Below are 22,631 nucleotides of genomic sequence, written 5' to 3'. Positions count from 1 at the left end.
TGCAGCATCTCAGACAAAAGAAAATGCAATTGTGATTAATTATAAGTACATATATTTTTATTTATGCAGCCTGTTACACCAATTGATGACATCCTGCCAGGAAGGGAGCATTAGCATACATAATACTAGAGTATTAGTACACGTGATATAATACTGTTCACAAGCGTCTTTTACAAACTAATGTGACTACGATGCTGAGCATGAAGATGCATAGCTTTTCATATAATAAATGACAACCGATTCACAGATGGAGCAAAGTGCAAAGTCTCTTGAGAGCATTCCCACAGGAATGAGTCACCCATTAAAACGTCCCTTCTGGCAGCCAGCCAGCGCTCCAAAATCCCACTCATCCGGATCCGTTTGACCGTACGAATAAATCCAACAGTTTGTCCGGACTGGTACCGTAAAACGAAAGGCGAGTTGCGGCATGCGACCAAAGTGAGATGCCTCAGCTGAACGTCCACACCTCCAGCTCCATGATTCTGAAGTCGGCGGTTTCTGAGAGGCAACAGTTATTGAAGGTGTAACAGGGGCTGCTGCGGCCCAGGTACAGATTCTCGTCCACCCACAGACCAAAGTGACCGCTGCGGGGCGAGGGGGGGGGGGGAAAAGGAGAAGTGAATGAAAATACATACTGGAAAGTGAAATAATAAAGGCAGTATTTTTGATATAGGTGTTGTATTTGAGTTCATTAAATTGTGAAGGTGAACTAGACACAGATGTCACAAAATGGAGGCAAAGCATTTTTTTTTCCCTGACTAAACAAAGCTCTTCAACTCAGTTCAACATACAGTGTTTCTTTGCGATGCGAATGACCCGACGTACAAGTTTTTTTGAGATGCGCAAATTTTTTCTGCTTCTTGACTTGCACGCCAAAAATTTGAGATGTTAGCGTTGTATGCTAGCTGTTTATTACCACTCGCAGGTGACGCTTACTGTCACTATCAAACCAAAAATAAAGCGCATTGCACATGTAGGCTATTTAAAACAACCACATAACTATGTTTTAGTCTGGTAGTTTAAATCTAACACACAATGGGAAATGCCATAGATAGCATCAGTGTTGTGTTGTTATAAAACCCTGTAACGGATATTTGAACACAAACAACGGAGCAATACGTAGCCAGACAATAATACTTGAATGTATATATTCTTTATCCTCTGCGAAGAACATATCTTATCATTGCGATTTTCAGAGAAATCGAGACTGTCTTTCATAAACTATGTCTGTATTATAGCCAAGGTGTGTACACCAGAAGGAGCAGCACAACGACCATTGAATTAAAGCCAAAAAAATGCGGTTAAAAACGGTTTGATTTCTTTACATTCTCTTTAATTTTTTCATTAAATGTACATTTTTAATAAAATACATTATAGAGTGCTACTGATTAAAAAAAAAAAAACAGGAATACTGGAATGGATGAATGGTATTTCCTTTCATTTGAATGCCAAAAATGATTTCTGATAAAAGTACAAAAACAGAACAAATCAAACTCGTATCTCAAGGCACAATTGAAGTTGCTTAACACCAAGATGCCAAAACATTTTTTTTTTTTTTTACTTTAGACATAGTCTAGGTGAGTTTTTCCGCAAATAGCGGGGGAATAGGATCCTCTCAAAATCCCTTAGTGCACTAAAAACTTTACCTTCCTCCGCCAATGGCGAATGAGTCCAAGTCCCCTTTAATGAAAAAGGAATTCTCGCCAGTCCATCTGAAGCACTGCGAAAAAGAGTGCATTTTACTCACAGTGTTTACAATTAGCAACCTCAGCCGATACACATGAAATGCTAACTACCTTGAACCGAGGATGCAACATGAAGAGAAAGGTTTCTCCCGTGCCGTAAAATGCCTCACTGAGTCTCAGCGGGTGCGAGAGGAAAGCCCCGAATACCTGCGGAGCGAGATAAGACGTTAGCGGTAGCTGCTACTCTCGCGATACGCCGTAAAAGCGGAGACTTCACCTCATCCAGGGCATCTTTGATGACGAGGAGAGCGGGCGAGTCCGTGGCGCTCAATTTGCGGTAGAGGGTCTTGAGGCTGGCGCCGTGGTGAGACGTGCTGTACGCCAGCTGCCAGGTGTAGCCCACCGTCTTCGGGGGCAGCTCTTTGCACAGCTGAGAAAGTCATCAAATTTAAATCGCGCTGTAGTAGAATCGAGCCGCCCCACCTGACATGCAGATCAGGCATTGTGCAATGGGCTCCATGCGCCTTTAAAGCCACACACACATTCAACCTCACAGATACAACAGTCCAAGTAGACCAAAACAAAATACCTGCATCACACATGCATATATTTTGGTATCTATGAAGCTTTAAAATACATATTAACTCATTCAAACCCCAAATTATATATATATATATATATATATATATATATATATATATATATATATTTTTTATATAGCTTCTGACATGAAGTTGCTTAAAGCAATGGTAGTTATTACAAAAAAAGTCCAGAAGGTGGCAGCAGAGTATAAGAGATCAACCAGGGCCATGTTGCAACAAGCTCTTTTTGCCAGTGTTTTCAACAGGTTTGTGAATAATGATGAAACTTAGCTAAATTCTAATGCTAAATGCTGCAAAACGGAAACAGATACAAATATACTTTTTTTTCCCCCTGATGAATGAAGAGAATAATCTTTTTTTTTTTTTTTTGAGGGGGGGGGGGTAGGTTCCATGTTTTTATAGCAATAGAACACAATATTCTGTGGACCTTGCAAAATCGGTCAAAATCCAGTAAAACAGGCGGGAGCGAAGAGGGTTGCTTCAGTGAAAATTGCTGGGAGTGAATGGGTTAATAATAGAATAAACATGTGATGGCTACTTAATGGAGTTCATCTACTGCACTTTAACTCTTTGACTGCCAAAAACGTTAAATAACGTTTAGTAAAATCCTATGGAGGGGTGCCAAAGACGTTAAAAGACGTTTTTTTTCAAAACTTGGAGCGTGTCAACGTGCAACGTGCAACGTCAACTGTACTTTACTGTAAAAAAACGAGTGTGATATTGATTTGTGTTTTGGTTATTTTTCTGCCACTGGATGGCATAATTAAATTTGGAAGACATTGGTGACAGCTCAGTGCATTTTTCTTTTCATATTAAGAGCTATCACGGAGTAACTTGTGAAATTCTGCACACTTTTAAATTGTAAAATACAACTTGACACCAGTCTCCACAAATTATATACATTAACTCTAGTAAAATCCTATGGAGGAGTGCCAAAGACGTTAAAAGACGTTTTTTTTTTTTTTTCAAAACAGAGGTGAAACTAACCATTTTCTATTGTTGATTACTGAAAAACGGAATAAGGTAGAAACAGTATGTTTTGGTAGTATGTGTGTTTCCATAGTCCAAACACATAATTTTCTATGGACCTTGAAAGATCAGTCAAAAATGCTTAAATCGGCTGGCACCCACGGCATCCCTTTTCTGAAAACGTCTGGCAGTCAAAGAGTTAATGGCCATGTGTCCCAATACTTTTGTCCGTATATGTGAAGCCTGTGGTTCACTGACCTCTCTGACATGTGAGGCTTCTAAAACGTGGCTGTTCTCCACAATGGCGTCAAGTCCTTCAGGGTCCCGGTCAGTCAGCTGACCTGGCTTGTTCCCCCCGTTGTCCTCCATCAACACCATCTGCAAACAGAACGCTAGTTTTACTATCTTCAAATAGACACAGCAAATTATTAATAAAAAAAAAAACACAACTCACCTCCCAGTCGTCTCCCGAGCTGTGCTGCTTCTGTAACACTTCCTCCTCCTCCTCTTCATCGTCCTCGTCATCTTTGTCCTCCACCAGTACAAACTCCTCTTCATTGTGATCCGCTTCCCCGTCCTCTTCTCCTCCCGCTGTTCCCTTGAGCAGACACAAGTCGGGTCGACGGTGCTTGAGAAAGGCGTGCAGCTCATCGGAGCTAAGCGGGAGGACACAAAAGCGTTTTGTCAGGAGCAGCTCGGGTGGACAAATAGGCTAGCAGCTGTGTCAACAAGCTGACGAATGAGAGTGGCTCCTGAATGCATTTCAGCGTCCCTGGTAGTCATCTTGCAGTGTTGAAGGATGAACTCAGATGGTTGGGTTAGTTCTGCTGTGGTGTGCTTAATTGGTCATTTTTCATATTTTAAAGAGAATTTTGGATAATTTTACGCTTCACAAGTTTCTGAGAACACCAGAAGAGTCCTGTTGTCAACCCCATTAAACATTTTAAAACCTTAGAATAGCGAGTTCATCTGATAATTTTTCCGGATACGACTGGTAACACCATTGATGACCATTGCGAGTACTCTACTCTTGAGCAGTCACTGAGACCGATACCAAGTACCAATAGTACTTTTGATACATAAAATACGAAGAGATAATTTTAAAGACCTTTACAATCTAATATAACATTTTTCCTTTAAATTCCAGGGAATTTGTTATTTTTATATTGTTTGACTTTTTTACTTTACTTTTAACTCATTCACTGCCATTGACGGCTATAGACGTAAAAAAATCATTTGAACTATTTCTATTCGTTTAACATTATTTCCCATATTTGTTAACAATAAAAAAAAAATTGTACATTACGAACAGATATCAAATTTGTGATTAATCGGGAGTTAACTAGTGAAGTCATGCGATTAGTTATAATTAAAAAATTTAAATCGCCTGAAATTTTTAATTGTAATTAATCACATGACTAATAGTTCTAGTTTTCATACTGTTGTTAACAAAAGTGGAAAAAAATGTTAAACTAATAGAAATTGTTAAAATGAATTTCTGACGTCTATAGCCGTTGACGGCAGTGAATGAGTTAAAAGGCCTAGTATCGACTACTGGTATCGGCCACTGTCACAAGTTCTGATACCTTGAAATAAAATCGGCCTGATACTGATACAATCTCTATGTCAGAGGCAGAGGCAGACCATGGTTGGATTTACTGATTTATGTTCAAGACACACTTGTTTGGTAGATAATCTGTCGATAATTCATGGTTTCTTTTTTTTTTTTTTTTTTTTTAAGTGTAAGCCTAAACAAATTGTTAAAAATTCATGAGAAGAGGACCTTGAAAAAAGATCATAATAGGGAATTTCTTTTATTTTTCCCGACAATTCAACATAGGTTTTTTTCAAAGTGGGCGTGCCACTGATGACATCACAGATTCCATCCAGGATTCTGACACCTACTCAAACAGGATTTTGCCACATTCCATCACAGAAAACACGATGAGTTTCTTGTGTGAAATGTACGACTTCTGCACCTTTCAAGGACTCCCACGTGCCCACTCTCACATTAATACGTTCAAGCCCACCTCCATGGCATGGGTCCGCGTACCTCTCCTGCGAAAGGGCGATCCAGGCTTCCCGTCTGGCAGCAGTCGCTTCAGTCATGCCAAACTGAAATCCCCCGGCTCGCTTTTTCTTCCCTGCAGACGACTGAACCCGCAGCCGCACAAACATGACACACCTGGGACTTTCAGGCACTGGAGATTTCAAGGTTTCAAGATTTTAATTTGAAAACACAAATGACTGTATTAAACCCCATGCACTGTAGCTACCTGCAGTCCGACTCTCCACAGACGAGAACAGCGCCTCATCCGTCTTCACTTGACCGGACACCTCTGGAGCTCCGCAGCAGAAGGTGGCGGCCACGCTGAGAGCTCCTCCGGAAGCTTCTGACAACATCTCAGACGGGCTCTTGTCAAGATCTTCCTCAGACACATTTCTGCTGTCAGTTGGATCACTTGCTGTAGAAGCCTCGACTTTGAGACTCAAATTGGAGAGAGCTGCAGGTGCAAGAAGTGAAACTGACTCCGCCTTCTGATCCTGGCTTTTGGCATTTTTCCGCCTCTGGAAAAGTTTCTTCCCCTTTCTCCTGAAAAAACAAAGAACTTTACATTAGATAGATTAAATAATACCGTGATGGATTTAAAAAAAAAAAAAAAATTAAATCCCAATACAGCATTTTCCCTTAAAATTGCATGAAATAATGGCAATTTTCTATTCTTTTCATTTCAGGTTTTTGATGGTAAAACAGCCACAAGAGGGCAACCAATACGCATATCATCCGCTGTTGCGAGTGCCCATAGCTAAACTGGGTATTAGACCGGCACCTGGTATCAGTACTCGCCCATCCCTAATAATAATAAATTATAATACACCTTATAATACAGCTATAGATAGCAGTAGCACAATGAAACTGGAAGGAAATTACACATTAAAATAATAAAAAAAATACTAACGAAAGTGGTTCCTTGACTTACACGGTCCCTCAACTTATGATTTTGTCTAAATCAAATAGCTTCTTTACATTCTATTTTGTTATATATATATATTTTTTTAATTTTGCAATACAGTGCTGTTTTTATTGATTAACTCATTGACGGCTATAGACGTCAAAAATTAATTTGAACTATTTGTATTAGTTTAACATTTTTTTCCCCCCATTTTTGTTAACAAGAATATGAAAACCTAGAATTTTTTTGATTGTACATTTAGAACAGATATAAAATTTGTGATTGTGAGTTAACTATTGAAGTCATGCAATTAATTATGATTACAAATTTTAATCACCTGACACCCAAATTTTTAATAATTTTTTCTTTTCTTTTTTTTAAAATTCATTCATTGCCATTGACGGCTATAGACGTCAAAAATTCATTTTAACTATTTGTATTGGTTTAACATTTTTTCTCCACTTTTGTTAACAAGAGTAAGAAAACCTAGATTTTTATTTTATTTTACATTTGGAACAGATATAGAATTTGTGATTAATCGTTAACTAGTGAAGTCATGCGATTAATTACAATTAAAAATGTTATGTTAAAAATGTCGCCCCTAATTTTTAATCATCTTTTTTTTTTATGAATTTATGGCAGTGAATGAGTTAAAAAAAATGTTTTTGGGGAGGGGTAGTGTTGGAACGGATTAAAGCCATTTGAATTCATATTAATGGGAAAAACGGATTTGATTGTCCATGCAACAAATTGAACTTTGGTAGTTAAGGTACCACCGTTGTCACATTTCAACAATGAATTCAACTTTGTTGATGGTGACCAGATTTTTATTTTGTTTTATTACCTCTGCTGGGAGTTGTGAAAGTGAACATGCGAGATATCTGAAAAAAAGGAAACGGACGACAGCTTGTCCACGGAGCACGACAGGAGGTACTCCTCGCAGCCGTGCTCCTTCACCAGCGGGTGCGTCTTGCACGGGTCGAAGAAGAGCTTGTTTGTCGTCACCAGGAGGATACCGGAGACAACACCCTGATGAGACCAGGGAGAAAATTTTGAAATATATAATTGGAGGCACACCAATATCTCAGAAATGGATTTAGAGGTACCGCCGTACTTACCTTGCGGTCGGTGATGTGACGGCAGAACAATTTCAGGTAAGGCGTGGCATCTGGACCCTCCCCCTGACAGCACTCAGGCGGTAGAGCCAAAAGGCAGAGTTGTCCGTCGGGCATCGGAACTGCCTCCACATCCTGTTTGCATCAAAAAGAAAAGACTGAATGACTGATTTTTTGGTTTAAGATTTGCAAATATGATATTTTTTTAACTGAACTACATTCTCACCCAAAAAAAGCAGGTGGCATAAGGATGTACTCTGAATTAAGCAGCAAAATCCACCCATTTTCATCCATCTCTATCTGGCAGCCATTTTGTAAACTAAAAATGACATCGCAGATGCTGCTCAGTTAACGACTAATCACAGCTCAGCTTGCTTATGTCACATGACCAAACTCAGAAAAGAGGTGACGCGTGATTGGTCATTACCTAAGCCCTGAGCAACTGTGACGTCATTTTCAGTTGAAATCAAGTGACAAAATGGCCGCCCTCTGAGATAGATTAAAAACGGTTAGATTTTGTTGCTTCATATTCCACAAATACAATATTTCTTTTTTTTTTTTTTTTTTTTTCGGGGAGACAAATACAATATTAATCATAATGCTAATGTTAGACTATTGGGGACCCATACAACATATTGAAAAAAAAATTGGGCACCAGAGTAACATCATGAGGCACTCATCTGAATTTCTATGATTAATCTTTGAGCTATTTGTGTAATTCTTCCCAATCGTAAACATTTAACTCATTCACTGCCATTGACGGCTATAGACGTCAAAAATTCATTTGAACTAGTTCTATTAGTTTAACCTTTTTTAACTTTTGTTAACAAGAGTATGAAAACATTGAATTTTTTTAATTGTACATTTAGAACAGATATAATATTAGTGATGAATCATGAGTTAACTAGTGAAGTCATGCGATTAATTACGATTAAAAAATGTAATCGCCTGACGCCCCTAATTTTTAATAATCTTTTCTTTTCTTTTTTTAAATCGTGTCAGGCGATTAACATTTTGGATTGTAATTAACTGCATGACTTCAATAATTAACTCACGATTAATAACACATTTTTATATCTGTTCTAAATGTACGGTATTTTTTTCAAGGTTTTCATACTCTTGTTAACAAAAGTGGAAGAAATGTTAAATGGAAATAGTTCAAATGAATTTTTGACGTCTCTAGCCGTCAATGGCAGTGAATGAGTTAAAAGCGGTGAGCGTTATACAACTGAAGTCAAACATTTTGTAAAAGCGTGTTGATATCATGTCATAATGCCTTTGATAGACACAATATACATACAAAACTAATAGTCAATACACATTTTAAAAGGTGCTATATCAACATTCAATGACATTATAGGGGATCAAAGCTGAATAATTGAATCTCCTTATACAATATAAAGAGCGTCAATGGATTAAGAAAACAAACTAAGATGTTGCTATATTCTAAGAACAAGAAGACAATTTGTACTAGTTACCAGAAGTTTGTCATATTCTGCCTCCGGCAAGGGTGACTGGGCAGGAGCAGTGAGTCGATCGGAAAAATCTGGATCCATCCCCTTCGTCGTCTTCTCCTTACAAGCGTCCTGGTCGGCCGTTATGGTGCTCTTTCCCTCCTCTGATTGCTGCTGCTGCTTCACAAGAGAAGCCATGTTAAGAGTGACTATAGCCAGGCAACAAGTCAAGTACTTCCTCTTTCTGCCTGCATTTTCCCCTCCTATCTCTGTTTGTAGTCATAGCAGTGTTTCACATGACACCCTTCTAGACATGAAAGCCGCCGTGAAGGAGGAGTATGTGTATTTACATTTAACACATCAGTATTGATCATGAAAGTTGACCATACCTTCAGTTTTTAAGTTTCCATATCCATCAGCTGCAGTCATGAGTTACATACACAAGTGCTTGCTTTGCATGTCAACAACAACAACAAATTTGGTTGTGGCATGTGACATGTGCTGACTCGTACCTCCGTGCGGACAAGGGCAGAGCACAACGGTGACGATTGTGATCGGGAATGAGAACGGGGAGCTGTGTCATCGCTGCCGAAGCGGGATGAGATGCTGAACACTGACTCATCCTGTAAAAAAAAAAAAAAAACAAGCACCGCAGGACAGTTTATTAGGTACACCTAGAGAGAAATATGTACCAAACGCGGTCAGGTCACCGACACGGGGAATTACAATAACAGAACACGTATGATAATTAATGTATGAAAAACGTATTGAGCGTGAAATTATCTAAAAGGTGCTCTGACAAGTCTCAAAAGATGTTAAGGAAATAAATATAAGCTAAGGTTAGAACAGACAATACAAATTAAGGGAAAGCACAAAATAAGAGACTTGCAGTGGTTACATTTAATTTTGCTGGCCAAAATAAGCCATAAATTGGTCTATGTAAACAATTTAGGTCTATGTAGTGTTCTTTTTATGAGAACTTAGCATTAACACCATAAACAAATCAAACTACTAGCCCAAACTATTTGAGTTTCAAAAAAACAAGACAGTAACTAACTAGAGACTTTAAATTGTTAAGGTGTGGCAGAATATAGTTGTTTTTTTTTGTCAAAATTCATGCCAAAATATATATATTTTTTTTTTTAATGGAAAAACAAACCTGTTTTAATGCAAAATATATTGTTCATGTGACAATATAATTGCTTTTTGGCAAAATATAGTGTAGTTGTTTCTTGACAAAATACAACATTTTTAAAAAATAGAATAATGGATGTTTTATGACAAAATGATTTTTTAATGGAAAACACCAAATATTTGAAAAATGCAGTTGTGTGATTAAATGTATTTTTTTATGGCAAAATAGAGCAGTTTTGAGACATTATAGGATTTCTAGAGCACAATAAAGGCATTTATAGCACTTCTGTAGTATACTAGTAATGTTGTGAAAAAAAGATGCAGTATTTCTATGGAGAACAAGCAGTTTGTGGCAAAAAATATACAATTATTTACGGGAGACTAGATGTGTTTTGTGGAAACAGCAATTTCACACATGCAGGGCATTTCACAAAATAGAAGCTTTTTAAGGACAATATAGCCGTTATGTGACAAAAATGAAATATTTTTAATGGCACAATAACAAGTTCATTCAATTTGTTGAACTCAACCCTAAACCTCGATTTAAAAAATCCTAACCCCTCAAACGAATTGAAATGCGCTATCACTCTCGTAAAAGACAATTTTTTTACGGAACTAGGTAACCGTGGCGATGCATCGCATTTGTGTGCAAAGTTCAATGCAAAGTGGCCAAGCGGCGAAACCGCTGTTTGTCTAGAAGACACAAAGACTAGTTAATTATTTCCATTCAAGATGTTAGTTAACCGATGTGAAAAATAAAAGAAAAGAGAAAATACCTTTGAGTTAACATCAGAAAACACAGTCCTGTTGTATTTGCTGTAGAGGCCCTGAAACACATTCAGCCTACCCATGATGACCGACGCACTCGTTCGTGTCTATGAACTGAACCTTGGACAACTCTTACATTATAATTTCCCAGCCATAAACTAGTCCTATCAGCAACAGCACACATTCCCTACACTTTATATAAGAGAGATACAATTTTCCAGTCTCCCTTTTTTTTTGCCCTTGGATCATCAACCGTAAAGCGAAGTGTGTGACTGACCGTGTTGCTTTTGCCCTCATGTGACAATTGTCCCATTTGCTCTTTCTTCACCGCGGTTTTGGAGTCCCATGAGGTCCCTGTGAGGAAACCAAAAAGTCATGCTTTAAAACCCCACACACAATTTTGACATTGACATTACATAACCTGGCAGTGGAATATTGATTATCAAAGAACTGTGGTAGCAGAACTAGTGGTACTCTGGCGCACTCTAGTGGTACCTGAAAGATTCCTAGTGCAATTACAGGTCAGTTGTATTTAACTTTTTAAAACAATTTATTTTTAGGGTATTGCAAGTTGATATAAATTAACTCATTCACTGCTATTGACGGCTATAAACGTCAAAAATTAATTTGAACTATTTCTATTAGTTTAACATTTTTTCCACTTTTGTTAACAAGAGTATGAAAACCTAGATTTTTTTTTTTTTAAATACAGATATAAAATGCGTGATTAATCGTGAGTTAACTATTGAAGTCATGCGATTAATTACAATTAAAAATTTTAATCGCCTGACGCGACTTAAAGATTATTAAAAATTTGGGGCGTCAGGAGATTACATTTTTTAATCGTAATTAATTGCATGACTTCACTAGTTAACTCCCAATTAATCACACATTTTATATCTGTTCTAAATGTACAATAAAAAAAATAGATTTTCATACTCTTGTTAACAAAAGTAGAACAAATGTTAAACTAATAGAAATAGTTCAAATGAATTTTTGACGTCTATAGCCGTCAATGGCAGTGAATGAGTTAAACAAATGAGAGATTAATTTAAAAAAAGTTTTAGTGAAAAGCTTTTTGAAAGGTCTTTTCTGTTATTTCACCAATAAAAAAATTGCTTTGAATTTCAAAGAAAGCATGTTCCACTTTAGAGGTGTGTGACATCAACACTTCCAGAGTACCTTGCAGGTAATACTGCCGCAGTATCGGATTCCTGATGTGCGGGATGTGGTCCAGAGGTTGTCCCGGGGCGGTTTGGTACTGATGATGATGCTGAAGTTGGTTGCTGGCTGAAGGCTCCTGCAGGTCTCGGGCCTGAGGTTGAGTGTCCCAAGGACGCATGGCAAAATGCGGAGGCTGCGAGACACCCGAGGGAAGTTTTGAGCCCAGCCTTAGGACACACAATGGAAAGGATACTCATCATTTATCTGTTTATAAATGACATTGAATGCATATGTGAGCGTCTGAATAGTTTAGCTCAATTTGCTGCTTGTTTTATTAGGGTGCATTTCAAACTGTTCTATTTATTTCACCAATCGGAGACACGATAACTCTTGTAGCTGGTTGCAAGCATTCATTTGAAGATAAGTGTTAGATTCAGATGATTATCAATAACTTGAATTTGTCAAAAAGTGATTTGTGGCCCTCTTGTAAATGTTATACCATATTAGCATGGGGGGTTATTTGGAGTACAGCTACTGCTTAAAAAAAAAAAATAAATCTTGTACATGCCATAAACTGACACAACACATTCTTTGTGCCACCCTGCCCTTCTCCTCACATCAATAAAGATGAATAAAAGGCTTGATTGTGGACCGTTTAAACCTGAAGGGCAAAAGTGAGTCAAATGTGTCGCGTGACTTGCTTTTATTTCCTTTGTCCATGTGGCACGCCGTAATCCTAACCTGGTCTTCACATTGCCAAAATAGCTGGTCCTGGTCTTGTCCCTCTTCGGCTTGTGGTCCATGGGGATGTCCATCCTCCTCACAGACTGAGCCATCCTCTCTGTGTCTTTAGACTGACGCCGGCTGTGGTCTCGCTGTAGAAGGATGAGGGTGCTCAACAGGCATCCTTCCTCCTCCTCTTATTCCCCATGACTGGCTTGCCTTTTTCGCTCCCACTTTACAGCATCTGCAGTTCACAAAACAAGGCGGCAACTTAACTGTGGTGCAGAGGGGGGTCAGGTTGCATCTGCAGACGCAGGAAAGTGATCTTAGTGGACTAATGGAGTCCATTGGCCAATTCAATTAGCATGTCAAATGAATCGTGAGGGTGTGTGCAGGGGACGCAACGAGGTCTTAAAGGAGACATTTTACGCCTTTTTCACAATTTGTGCAAAATACATAAAGCAGAGATGAGGGCCGCAGCTTTGGTCAGAGACTTAATTGGAGTGATTAATTAAGTGGCATTCAATTCTTCTTAGCAGTTCTACAATTCAACCCCCCTCCCTTTTCTTTTTAAATAATGTGTCTGTTCATCTACCTATGCCAGCGACATATACTGTAGTGACAGGAAGACTAACTAAATGTTCTTCCACTAGAGGGCAGAGCCTCAGAAGGGACAATTAACCTCTGTAGTCACCTGTTGCCATTCATACAATAGATAGCTTAGCTAAAACTAAACAGATTTCATCCCAATTTATTAAGTTGCGTGCTTTGAGTCCCCCCCCCCCCCCGAATGCAAAACGTGAGCCTTTACGCAATAAAGGGTGCTTCAAATGTCTTATCATTGCCTCTATGAGCTACATTGACAATACTGTATTATAAAATCACAGCACAGGAATGCAGCATTTAAAAGGCCTGCAACCTACATTGCGGGTGGTGATTTGTTTGATCAGCCAAGCTTCTTTAAACAACGGACACCCATTCAAATGATCAGTGTGGTTCCAGGAAGTGCTGTTGGGTGTTGTTAATCGCCACAAGGGGAGTAGAAAACAAGGCTTTTTGAGCCTGACAGGCGTCAATGGATCGGATAAATAACAACACAGCAACTTCTATACGGATGAACCGCAAGCCAGCAGAGGCTTTCACATACCGTTCACGGTCACTTGCCGATGGATGCCGCCGTCCTTTAGTTGCAGTACGATATCATCACATTCGAGACGGTGCTGCGTTCACGGTCCGCCCACTGGCTAATTTAAGACGAATACGGTTTTCTCACTGTCAGGGCCGGCTTCCTGTGAAAGCGGAAGTGTGTTCGAGGGAATGATCTTGTATTTTCCGACATGAAAAATTGTCAATACCGCGTCTTTTTCTATCCAGTGTTTAACAGTGTGTGTGTTTGTTTGTTTTTTTGCAGTTCCAAACACTACTTAGTCATTTAAAATGCTTAGATGTGCTTGAGAATGGAAACAAAAACTTTAATAAAATCCTGCTTGCCGCAACCTATAGGGATGCCGTTATACAAACTCATCTCGAATCGTCACCGGAAATTGACCACCGGCTTCCGGTAATGAACATCAACACAACTAACAGTGAAAGACGAAAAGGAGAAACTTCGCCTCAGATAAAATCCACCATTTCGAACCTCCGAGCTTTCGTTTGCCGTAAGTTCCGTTTTTGTGTTTTTAGTTTTATCTTCGAATTTAAAAGGACCGTCCGGGAAATCCGGGCACAGTTTGAGGGTCACCGTCTTTGCTACCAAAGCTAACAGACGGCCTTGTGTGTGTATTTGATATAGTTAGCTGCCGGTACGAATCAATTTAGCTACGCTGTTTTCAAAGTCGCTGCTTTGACACATTTGGGCGTCCTTTGCTTGTTATTATCCTCCGTCATATTAACGTAATAGAGTGTAAACGGTGACGCCATGATTTACAGGAGGTTTTATTAGAGGACTCTAGAGAATGTATTTAAATTTACATTTTATTATAAAATCTGTGAAACCCGTTCTTTAAAATAGCCCAAGGTTAAGAATCATAGCCGTCTGTAAAAACAAAACAAAAAAAAAGGCTTTGTTTTTGTCTTGCTGAATTAGCATGTTTTGAGGGGGCGACCCTGTCATGAGTGAGAAAGACCTCGTCCCACTCCACATACTACTGGTCCCATGGGAAATAAAGATTGTATTTGTTTGCTATGACAACCAGGATCGGAGCTAGTTGTAGCTGCACCGAGTTGCCCAAGTAAAAAAACAAAAACTAAGATTGCAAATAGTGATGCATGCACAATCTCATACAGGACAACATAAATTCCTTGTTTTCCTTTGTGGATGTAGCATTACATCACCCTGAATAATTGACCCCACTCCTACCCGCCCCCAAAAAAACGGTTTGTAATTTCCTATTGATGCAGCAAAATGGTCACAACACACTGCTTATGTCCAAAGAAAGATCCTCAAGTCACTTCAACATTCGTCCTTGACACTGAGATGCCACTTTATGATGCCAATAGATCACTGTTATTGTTGATGAGCATAAAACAGCCCAAAAGTATATTTTAGCAAATAGCAGAGGACTGGCTGACACTGTTTAAATAATAAAAAGTACATTTTCTATAGGCTCGTTTCATCTGTTTATTTGCATGAGATTAATTGCTGTAATTCAAGAATCAGGTCATATCCACCAATTGGTTTTATTTATAGTGAAGCATCTTCAAACCTTTTAAATAGTTGATTGCTCTAAAGTTAAAGTTATTGGGTAACGCAATGATGTGTCTTCTCTCTCTCTCCGCTTGTGTCCCCTCAACAGATGCTCTGACTTAATCTCCAATTGAAATCCCGAGAGTTGTCAGATTAACGTGGCATCTGTTGAGTGAACTGCTCAGTCTTGAGCCACTAAGAGCACCAAAGCGTCGGTGCTCCTCAGCAAGCTGAGCCGTCATCATGGAAACCCAAACAGTAAGGCAGCCCTTTATCAGACGCCGCATCAATTAGCGCTGCCATTTTCGCATGTGATGGGACTGTGGTTTTTTTGATTTTCTTCTTTATGTTTTGCAGGACGTCATTCCTATCTGGCAGAACAAGCCACATGGATCCACTCGCAGTGTGGTGAGGAGAATAGGCTCCACTCTTCCGCTCAAACCCCCACAAAGGGCGTGTTTCCAGGTATTGCCCCTCATTCTTGAAGGGTTGTCTCTTTAGGTACAATAAAAATGCATTAATTTTTCGGTAAACATCAGGAACTACCTGGCCTGCCCGCCCTTCGCCCAAAGGACGGACCCTTGGTTCCCACCTTGGCAGATATTGCCTGGATTGTTGCAGATGAAGAAGAGACGTATGCCAGAGTGCGGTAAAGACAAATACAGGAATTTATTATCTCTTTTGGACCTGGATTTTAGGCAGGACCTCAAACTATAGTGGACATCATACAACATTACAACACTGTCAAAAAGTTGGCTATATATATGCGTTAAATCAGAATTGGGAACTTTGACCTCCAGTCTAAATCCAACCTACGATCAAAGCCAGCCATGACTTACTACACAAGCTAGAAGCCTAACTCGGTTTTTCCCTCCTTCCAGGAGTGACTGTCGCCCTCTCAAACACGAATGGAGGCCCACGCCGCTCCTGGTGCTACACAGGAACTCATCAGTGCCCAACTTCCGGCGGGAGGGCAAGCGGGTGGAGGGCCTGAGGAAACCTGGGGTGACTGCGCTCAACCGCACCACCGCCCTGCAAGATGAGCTGAGCAAACTTCGAGCACAGATTGCCAAGATTGTGGCCGGTGATACTGGTAGGTCCGTTATAGTGAGTTGTAGAAAATAGAGGATTTGATTTTTATTGGCCTCAGTTGACTGTTTGGGCCAACTTATGATTGTTGTCTTTGTAAAGGCAGAATTGTGAATACAGCTCTTGTTGCTCTCTTGAATCCTGGCTCCGCCCTTTTTGTGTGGACATGGATGTTAGGTTCATTCAAGACTTCAAATTGCCCTTATGTGTGAATGTGAGTCTGTATAGTGAGCTACAGTGCAGGTGTACCTAATGTTGTGGCCCGTGAACGTAAACCATTGCTAATGTTTACTCGGTTCATTCCAGGCTCCAACCCCTTGACCCCTGACCTTCTGTCCCCTGACGACACCACCATGAGCTTTTCCATGGCGCCCTTCGAGACCGCCCCCTATCAGCCGGCGGCAGCCGCCTCTTTCGTCATCAGCGACGTCACTGAGGAGGAGGAGGAGGAGGAGGAGGAGGAGGAGGAGGAGGAGGAAGACGACGACGATAAGGACATGGTGTCCGTGGTGTCGGAGCTGGTCCACGACCCCCTGCCACCGGTCTCCATGACGGCGTCGGCGACATTCGACCTAGACAGGCCCAGCATGGACTACCGTGAGGCGGAGGAGGACACGGTGTCGCTGTCCAAGTCCACCAGCTTTGCCGACGTGATGGACATCCTGAAGGACATGAACCGCATGAAGATGAGCAAAGACAGGTACGAACTGGCTCATTGGGATTTAAAAAAAAAAAAAATCGTCACATGTCTGTTAACGCACAGGGTAACGTTGCGTGCATATTTTTAACATTTGAGTGACATCACACATGACAAGGAAAAAGAGAGATATTTTTTATCCTTTAAAAAAAAAGTAGGGTTGGTTAGGAAAGAGGAGAGTCTCACAGACGCGCTACAAAACATTCAGTAATGTCTTTGTTTTAAACTTAAAATTAGTTTCTTTAGACATGTCCCAATAGGGCTGAAAAATTAATCAAATTCAAGAAAAAAAACTCTGCTTCTTTTCGGTTGGTTGGTATGGAAGGCCAAAACTGTCAAAATAAAAAAAAATGCTGACATTGTCAGCTGCGTGAAATAAATAAATGTGTTTTTATTTATTGATTGATATTTAGTTGTAGTCATACATTTATGTTTATATTTATTTTAATTTTTTTTATCTTGTTTTTGTTTTAGTATTCATTTTAATTTTTTTTGTTTTTGTTTTGTTTATGTATATACCTTTTTGTTGTTTTATTTCCATTTATGGTAATTTTTTGATGTAATTTTTAATTTTTTTTAATATTTGTTTTTATTTTCACTATTATTTTTATTTACATTTATATTCATTGTTGTATTTAATTTTTGAATGAGATTTTTTTAGATTTTTTTTTTCACTTAGCAGTATTGTCCCTTCGTTGGTTGGTACGCTTTATTTTTTGACATAAATGCATATTTATTATTTTAGTTTCTCAATCACTTTTTTTTCCTCCAACTTTTATGTGCCATACCAAATAGGTTACCTATTTTTTGTTCTAAGGTCTCACAGCTTGTGTTTTGTTTTGGATTTTTTTTTTGTATTTCAATGTCAGGTATAACAGAGGCTGTACGTCCTTGAGAGAGGAAGACTCCGCTTCTCTGATCTCCGAAGCTCTAAGGAAAAAGTTTGTCCTGAAGGAAGAAGACAGCGTTGGTTTGAAGCGGAAGTAGTTCACCTTGGCTTTCCGGTCCTGCTGCTCCACGTAGGTCAGAATGCGTTTTCATCCACATGTTTTTAGGACTCCAATGTTGTCGACATGTTGAGCAGTTTTTACTTTTGGGTTGTTTTTAGGCCTTTTCCACAGGAACTGCCATGGACCGCAGCCTTGCTCCTCAGACCTCAATACGGTAGCTGCCTGCTGCCAGTTAGTAAACAAATGTGTATCATATATTCTATTTCTCGCTCCAGTTTTCAGAACAATGACTCAATAGACTATTTCAACTGAGCAGTTGACCAGTGGCCCCTTTATGGAGCACTTTTTACCCATCCAGCGTTGAAAAGGAGGGTTTTTAAATCAGAACATTTTCCAGTTCTGTATCATACTTGAAAGGTAAAGTGAGACGCTAAGTATGATCTAAGATCATGGCAGCCTTTTGAAGCAGATTGGGAATTCCCGACAAAGCAAAGAAAAGTGACTGATTGTGTGTTTTATGATACTTTGTACATGAACCCGTGAGTTGTGACGATAAATATTCCTGGTGACGCCTTACCGCACGTCTGTTGCCTGCTCAGATGCCTGATTTTATTCACCCCCCACCCCCCGACTGTGCCACAACTTCATTTTTTATCAGCACATCCTCCGTTGCCTAACAATTTGTGTGTTATTTGTTGAAACTTATTTAGTGAGCTGTGTTGTTTTTTTTCCCACCACACCAAACCACGAAGTAATGTGTAGAAATGACCACCTCACGGAAAAGGCTTGTTATTATGCCACTTCATCGTACTTTTTTGGGGGGGTGAGCATAACAGTGAAAAGATAATTGATATCATTAGGACATTTTACAGTTTCCTAACAAGTTAGAATTTACCTCAGTTTCTCACCATTGAACCTCTTTGTTGGGTTAGACACACCTTCACATTGTATGACATGTATGTTAACTTTTTTTTTTTTGTTATGTGCTGGTTTGTAAATAAAGATGGTCAGATGTTTTGAAAATGTTCTCTTGGTCTTTGATTTGCCTCATCTTTATGGACAGTGGTCAAAGACCATGTTCGTTCCAGCCCCCCAAAAACAACTGGACGTTTTTAATAATAATACTTTTAAAAAAGCACAGTACAGTTTTGTATTTAATAAAAACAGTCCGTAAATAACACATTTAATGTAAAGAATTACACAGTTTGCACATCATGGTTTCATGCTTAATTTCAGTGGACACGGTGCTGTTCTTTGTGTGAGCGCTTTGGCCACGAGGGGGCAGTATATACAGAGATACTCCACGTAGAATGAGGATAAAACACGGCCCAACAAAGCTACAGTTAAGTTGTTTTTCATACAGCATAAAGAATACACTATTGTATGTGCCTGTGAGCATTGTGGTATATTTTGTCTGCATACGTTTATAACAATGCCAATTTTGTTAGCCCATCCATTGCGTTTCCAGTTATGTGTTAGCATTAAGCTAGTGCACGTTCATAAGAAAGTTATGCGGTTTGTTTAAAATGCACCATGGTTTGATCTTTTTGACTTCTTTTTGAAAGTCTATGTCAATGACATATTTTAAAAACATTAATTAAAGACAAAATTACAAAAAGTTATCCAAATACTCCTGAACCTAAATGTTGCTGGTGCAGTGTCAAATGTTACCACAAGGAGGCAAACGAGCTCGGATAAACAACCAAAAGAAGGATTATTGTAATTTATCACACTAATCTCAAACATAATCATATAGTCTGGCCCATTCTCTCCTTGTTTCCAAATATAGCTTCTCTTAATTGAGACACAGTCTATTTTCTGAGAGAGTCCTTGGCCTAGTTCACCCCCCACCATGAACATCCTCCTGAATGTAGGTCCTGATAATCGTCTGTGGGGGCTATTGTAAATGAGACTTGCCGTCATAATTAGTCTCTGTTAAATATAGACCTATGTTCAACAGATTTATGTTTTTTTTGCTATTTTTATGTTACTTATGTGTTACCTGAACATCTTCACTCCACTAGTTGCCTAGTTTTTACAACCATGTCAATGACTTTACCTAAACTGTCCCTTACCTCTTACCTGTATTGATTTTCCCACCTGTTGTTTATTGATTTACCTGTATTGATTGTCGCGACCGCTCTCAACCTATTTTGAATACCTCACTCCACATTTGGCACAACCTTCCACTTTTCACCACCTGTTTCAATTGCTTACCACACTATCATATCACTTGATATTGACTGTGTTTATCACCTTATCCATTACCTGTGACAATTGCCTTCCCCGTGTTGTTTTTCCCACCTGTTTCGACTTTTCTACCTGTGTTGGTTACCTGTCGTATTTCAATTGTTTAACCTGTGACCGGTTTTGATTACACTCTCTTGAGTTGATGACCTCACAAGTGAGTCGGTTGTCACAACTGGTGTTGATTACGCTACCTGTCTCAAGTACCTGACCTTTCGTAATTGCTCCACCTGTGTTGGTTGATTTTGAAGATTTTGTGTTATTTTTTTCTTGGTGTTTGCCTGATATGCTTCACGTTGCCTTTTTAGCTAAAATATTCTTCTTCTTTTTTTTAACTGTTTGATGAGCCTGCCGCTGTGGCGGCCATTCATCATTTTTGGACTACAGCTGTGCTAAAACAAAACTAGGAGAGGACAAACCATTCTAGCAGCTGCTGTTTGCAGACCGCAGGTGTTGTCACAGCTAATAGTCTTTAACATGTCGCATCCTCCCAGCTAGTGACGGGAAATAGCTTGGCTCTTGGGTCACATTTCCGAACATTGCCTCTTTTTCCAGGCCGAAACGAGTGTGTCTTAAAAAAGCCAAATTAAAGAGAAGAACAAAGTGCTATTATGTGAGTATGAAATGAAAATGTGAAATGCCTTCTACTTTTTTTTTCCTTCTCTGTGCCAAATTGTGACTCACTCACATTTCCTAGCTGAGTAACCTTCCACTTAGGAAAAAGGCAAAGGAAATATCAGAGCGGAATGCTCCGATGAGACCACAAGCTCTCCAAGTATGCAGGAGGTACATATGAGAGTGTAGTGCCACCTAAAAGAAGACATATTTTCCCCCGCCACAATTTAAAAACACTCCGCATTCCGGCTGGCATATGGCCACTCCTACTGCAGCTGGTTATTTGATGTACTTGAAAAATCTCAGAGAGTCCAAAAAAAAAAACCCGCCAGTGCTTGTAAAAACAAACATTTTAACTCATGGAGGCAGCAGTTGAAACCATTCATTTAAAAAAAAAATAAAAATGAACCTTCAAATTGCAGGTTATTTACACAGTGCGCAGGTTGCAAAACAACCTCAAAAAAGAAAAAAAGAAAAGAGCTAATATTCCAGTCTTTTATCAGCCAACAGAGAAAGCTTCCACTTCTTAAATTACAATATAATTCATCTCCATGATCAGCAGAGTTCTGTCCAGTTGTTAAAAATCAAAATTGCATCCTTCATTGAGAATTACATGAAATTGCTTCTTTCTCCAAAAGTTTGAAGGAAGAAGGAAGACATCTTTTTTTTTTTTTTTGCCCAAACCCATACTGTGCTCCTCTTTTTTTGGAGCATAGTTTAGGGTTGGTTCTTTACCCCCCCCCCCCCTATGTTTTCTTTTTTAATCTTTGAAATCAAGGTGCTATTTTGATGGCCCGTCAGGCTTCCTGTCCTGTCTCCCTCTGTTGGTTATTTCATTGCTTTGTACTCGTGACATAAGCAATGACAAATTTGATTCCATTCGGTTAAAGTATTGAGTATACCCAAATTAAAAAAAACTTTTCATGGGTTTCAATTGGGCAAAAGCAACCCACATTAGAGGCAAAATATAAAATTAGACGTTAACAATATAGTATTAAAATGATTAACGCAACAAAGTTGGAAATGACAATCAGACTAAAATCCACTTTTGGGATGTTTCATTACATTTTCATTAAGACAGTTATAAAATTGTTAAATAAACAAACAAATAGGAAGAAAGCGAGGTGGACACAAAAGCCAGCATGGAGTCAACAGAGTAAAGAAGTCACATCTAGTGTGCCAAAGCATTGATTTTTTTCCCTCTCTTTTTTTTCTCAGTTTGATTGTCATCTTCCCCTTTGTAACTTAGCAACGGCCGTAAATTGACACAGAGCGGATGACAGGCGATGTGCCCTATTCACCTCTACTCTCTCCCCAGATGTCATCTGGCATCATCAAGACGCAAAGCTAGCAACAAGACGCTTGCTTGCATTCATTTTTCTATTTCGTAAATACATATTTGTGGCCTGTATTGTTTGGCGCTCTAATGACACATAATGAACTTAAGTTGCACAAAGGCAAGTAAAAGCAAAGCCACAGCCACTTGTGACATGAAACGAGTGCCGACCTAAAGTCACCGGCTGCTCTCCCCGGTCTGTTTTTAGCCGCCGCCTCGTTAGCACTGACCGCCACGCACCGAGAGTCCGAGATGACCAGCTGGAGACCAGTTAAGGTCAGCGGCAATCGCCCCATCAAATACTAGAAGCATCATGAAAAGATTGATGCCTGGCTCTGAGGGTCGTCGCAGCGGGAGGAAAGTGTTTGGCATTTCAATCAGTTTCACTGACGCCTTCTGAGCGTCAAACGCGTGGTGAAGTGTGCTTAACATTCATGAATTAG

General features: G+C 39.4%; 3 protein-coding genes across 9 annotated transcripts in view; 2 read left to right on the top strand and 1 right to left on the bottom strand.

The window, feature by feature from the left end:
• Nucleotides 1-35: 35 nt before the first annotated feature.
• LOC144044428 (oxidation resistance protein 1) lies at nt 36-13,879 on the bottom strand. 3 transcript variants are annotated; one of them, XM_077558836.1, is made up of 16 exons: nt 13,716-13,879; nt 12,587-12,812; nt 11,864-12,072; nt 10,959-11,035; nt 9,292-9,402; nt 8,804-8,959; nt 7,329-7,460; nt 7,055-7,239; nt 5,533-5,849; nt 5,310-5,457; nt 3,711-3,912; nt 3,515-3,634; nt 1,963-2,115; nt 1,797-1,892; nt 1,647-1,720; nt 36-584 (listed from the first exon to the last, which is right to left on the bottom strand). In XM_077558836.1, the coding sequence occupies exons 2-16, from the start codon at nt 12,679-12,681 to the stop codon at nt 449-451; spliced, it is 2,211 nt and encodes a 736-aa protein (XP_077414962.1). In that variant the 5' UTR covers nt 12,682-12,812; nt 13,716-13,879; the 3' UTR covers nt 36-448. The 3 variants fall into 3 exon arrangements, with proteins under 3 accessions (XP_077414962.1, XP_077414971.1, XP_077414978.1); XM_077558845.1 differs by having other exon boundaries at nt 8,804-8,956; XM_077558852.1 differs by having other exon boundaries at nt 8,804-8,953.
• On the top strand, nt 13,455-19,013 carry mtfr1l (mitochondrial fission regulator 1-like). 3 transcript variants are annotated; one of them, XM_077558884.1, is made up of 8 exons: nt 13,455-14,226; nt 15,364-15,514; nt 15,605-15,719; nt 15,794-15,903; nt 16,136-16,347; nt 16,650-17,043; nt 17,910-18,059; nt 18,149-19,013. In XM_077558884.1, exons 2-7 carry the CDS (start codon nt 15,498-15,500, stop codon nt 18,025-18,027), a joined length of 966 nt encoding a protein of 321 aa, XP_077415010.1. In that variant the 5' UTR covers nt 13,455-14,226; nt 15,364-15,497; the 3' UTR covers nt 18,028-18,059; nt 18,149-19,013. The 3 variants fall into 3 exon arrangements, with proteins under 3 accessions (XP_077415010.1, XP_077415002.1, XP_077415019.1); XM_077558876.1 differs by having other exon boundaries at nt 13,456-14,226; nt 17,910-18,063; XM_077558893.1 differs by having other exon boundaries at nt 13,457-14,226; nt 15,364-15,512; nt 15,612-15,719; nt 17,910-18,063.
• Nucleotides 19,014-19,334: 321 nt separating this feature from the next.
• Nucleotides 19,335-22,631, top strand: part of stac (SH3 and cysteine rich domain) — a 39,158-nt gene continuing 35,861 nt past the window's right edge. For 2 of the 3 annotated variants that reach the window (XM_077558792.1, XM_077558800.1), the window contains exons 1-2: nt 19,335-20,687; nt 20,793-20,850. The gene's annotated coding sequence lies outside the window, so the exon portion shown is untranslated. The remainder of the gene's footprint in view (nt 20,688-20,792; nt 20,851-22,631) is intronic. The other variant, XM_077558817.1, reaches the window with a different exon arrangement.

Source organism: Vanacampus margaritifer, chromosome 1 (assembly GCF_051991255.1).
Source record: "Vanacampus margaritifer isolate UIUO_Vmar chromosome 1, RoL_Vmar_1.0, whole genome shotgun sequence".
NCBI lineage: Eukaryota > Metazoa > Chordata > Actinopteri > Syngnathiformes > Syngnathidae > Vanacampus > Vanacampus margaritifer.
Note: the sequence above shows the minus strand (reverse complement) of the source record. Positions and strands in the feature narration are given on the sequence as shown.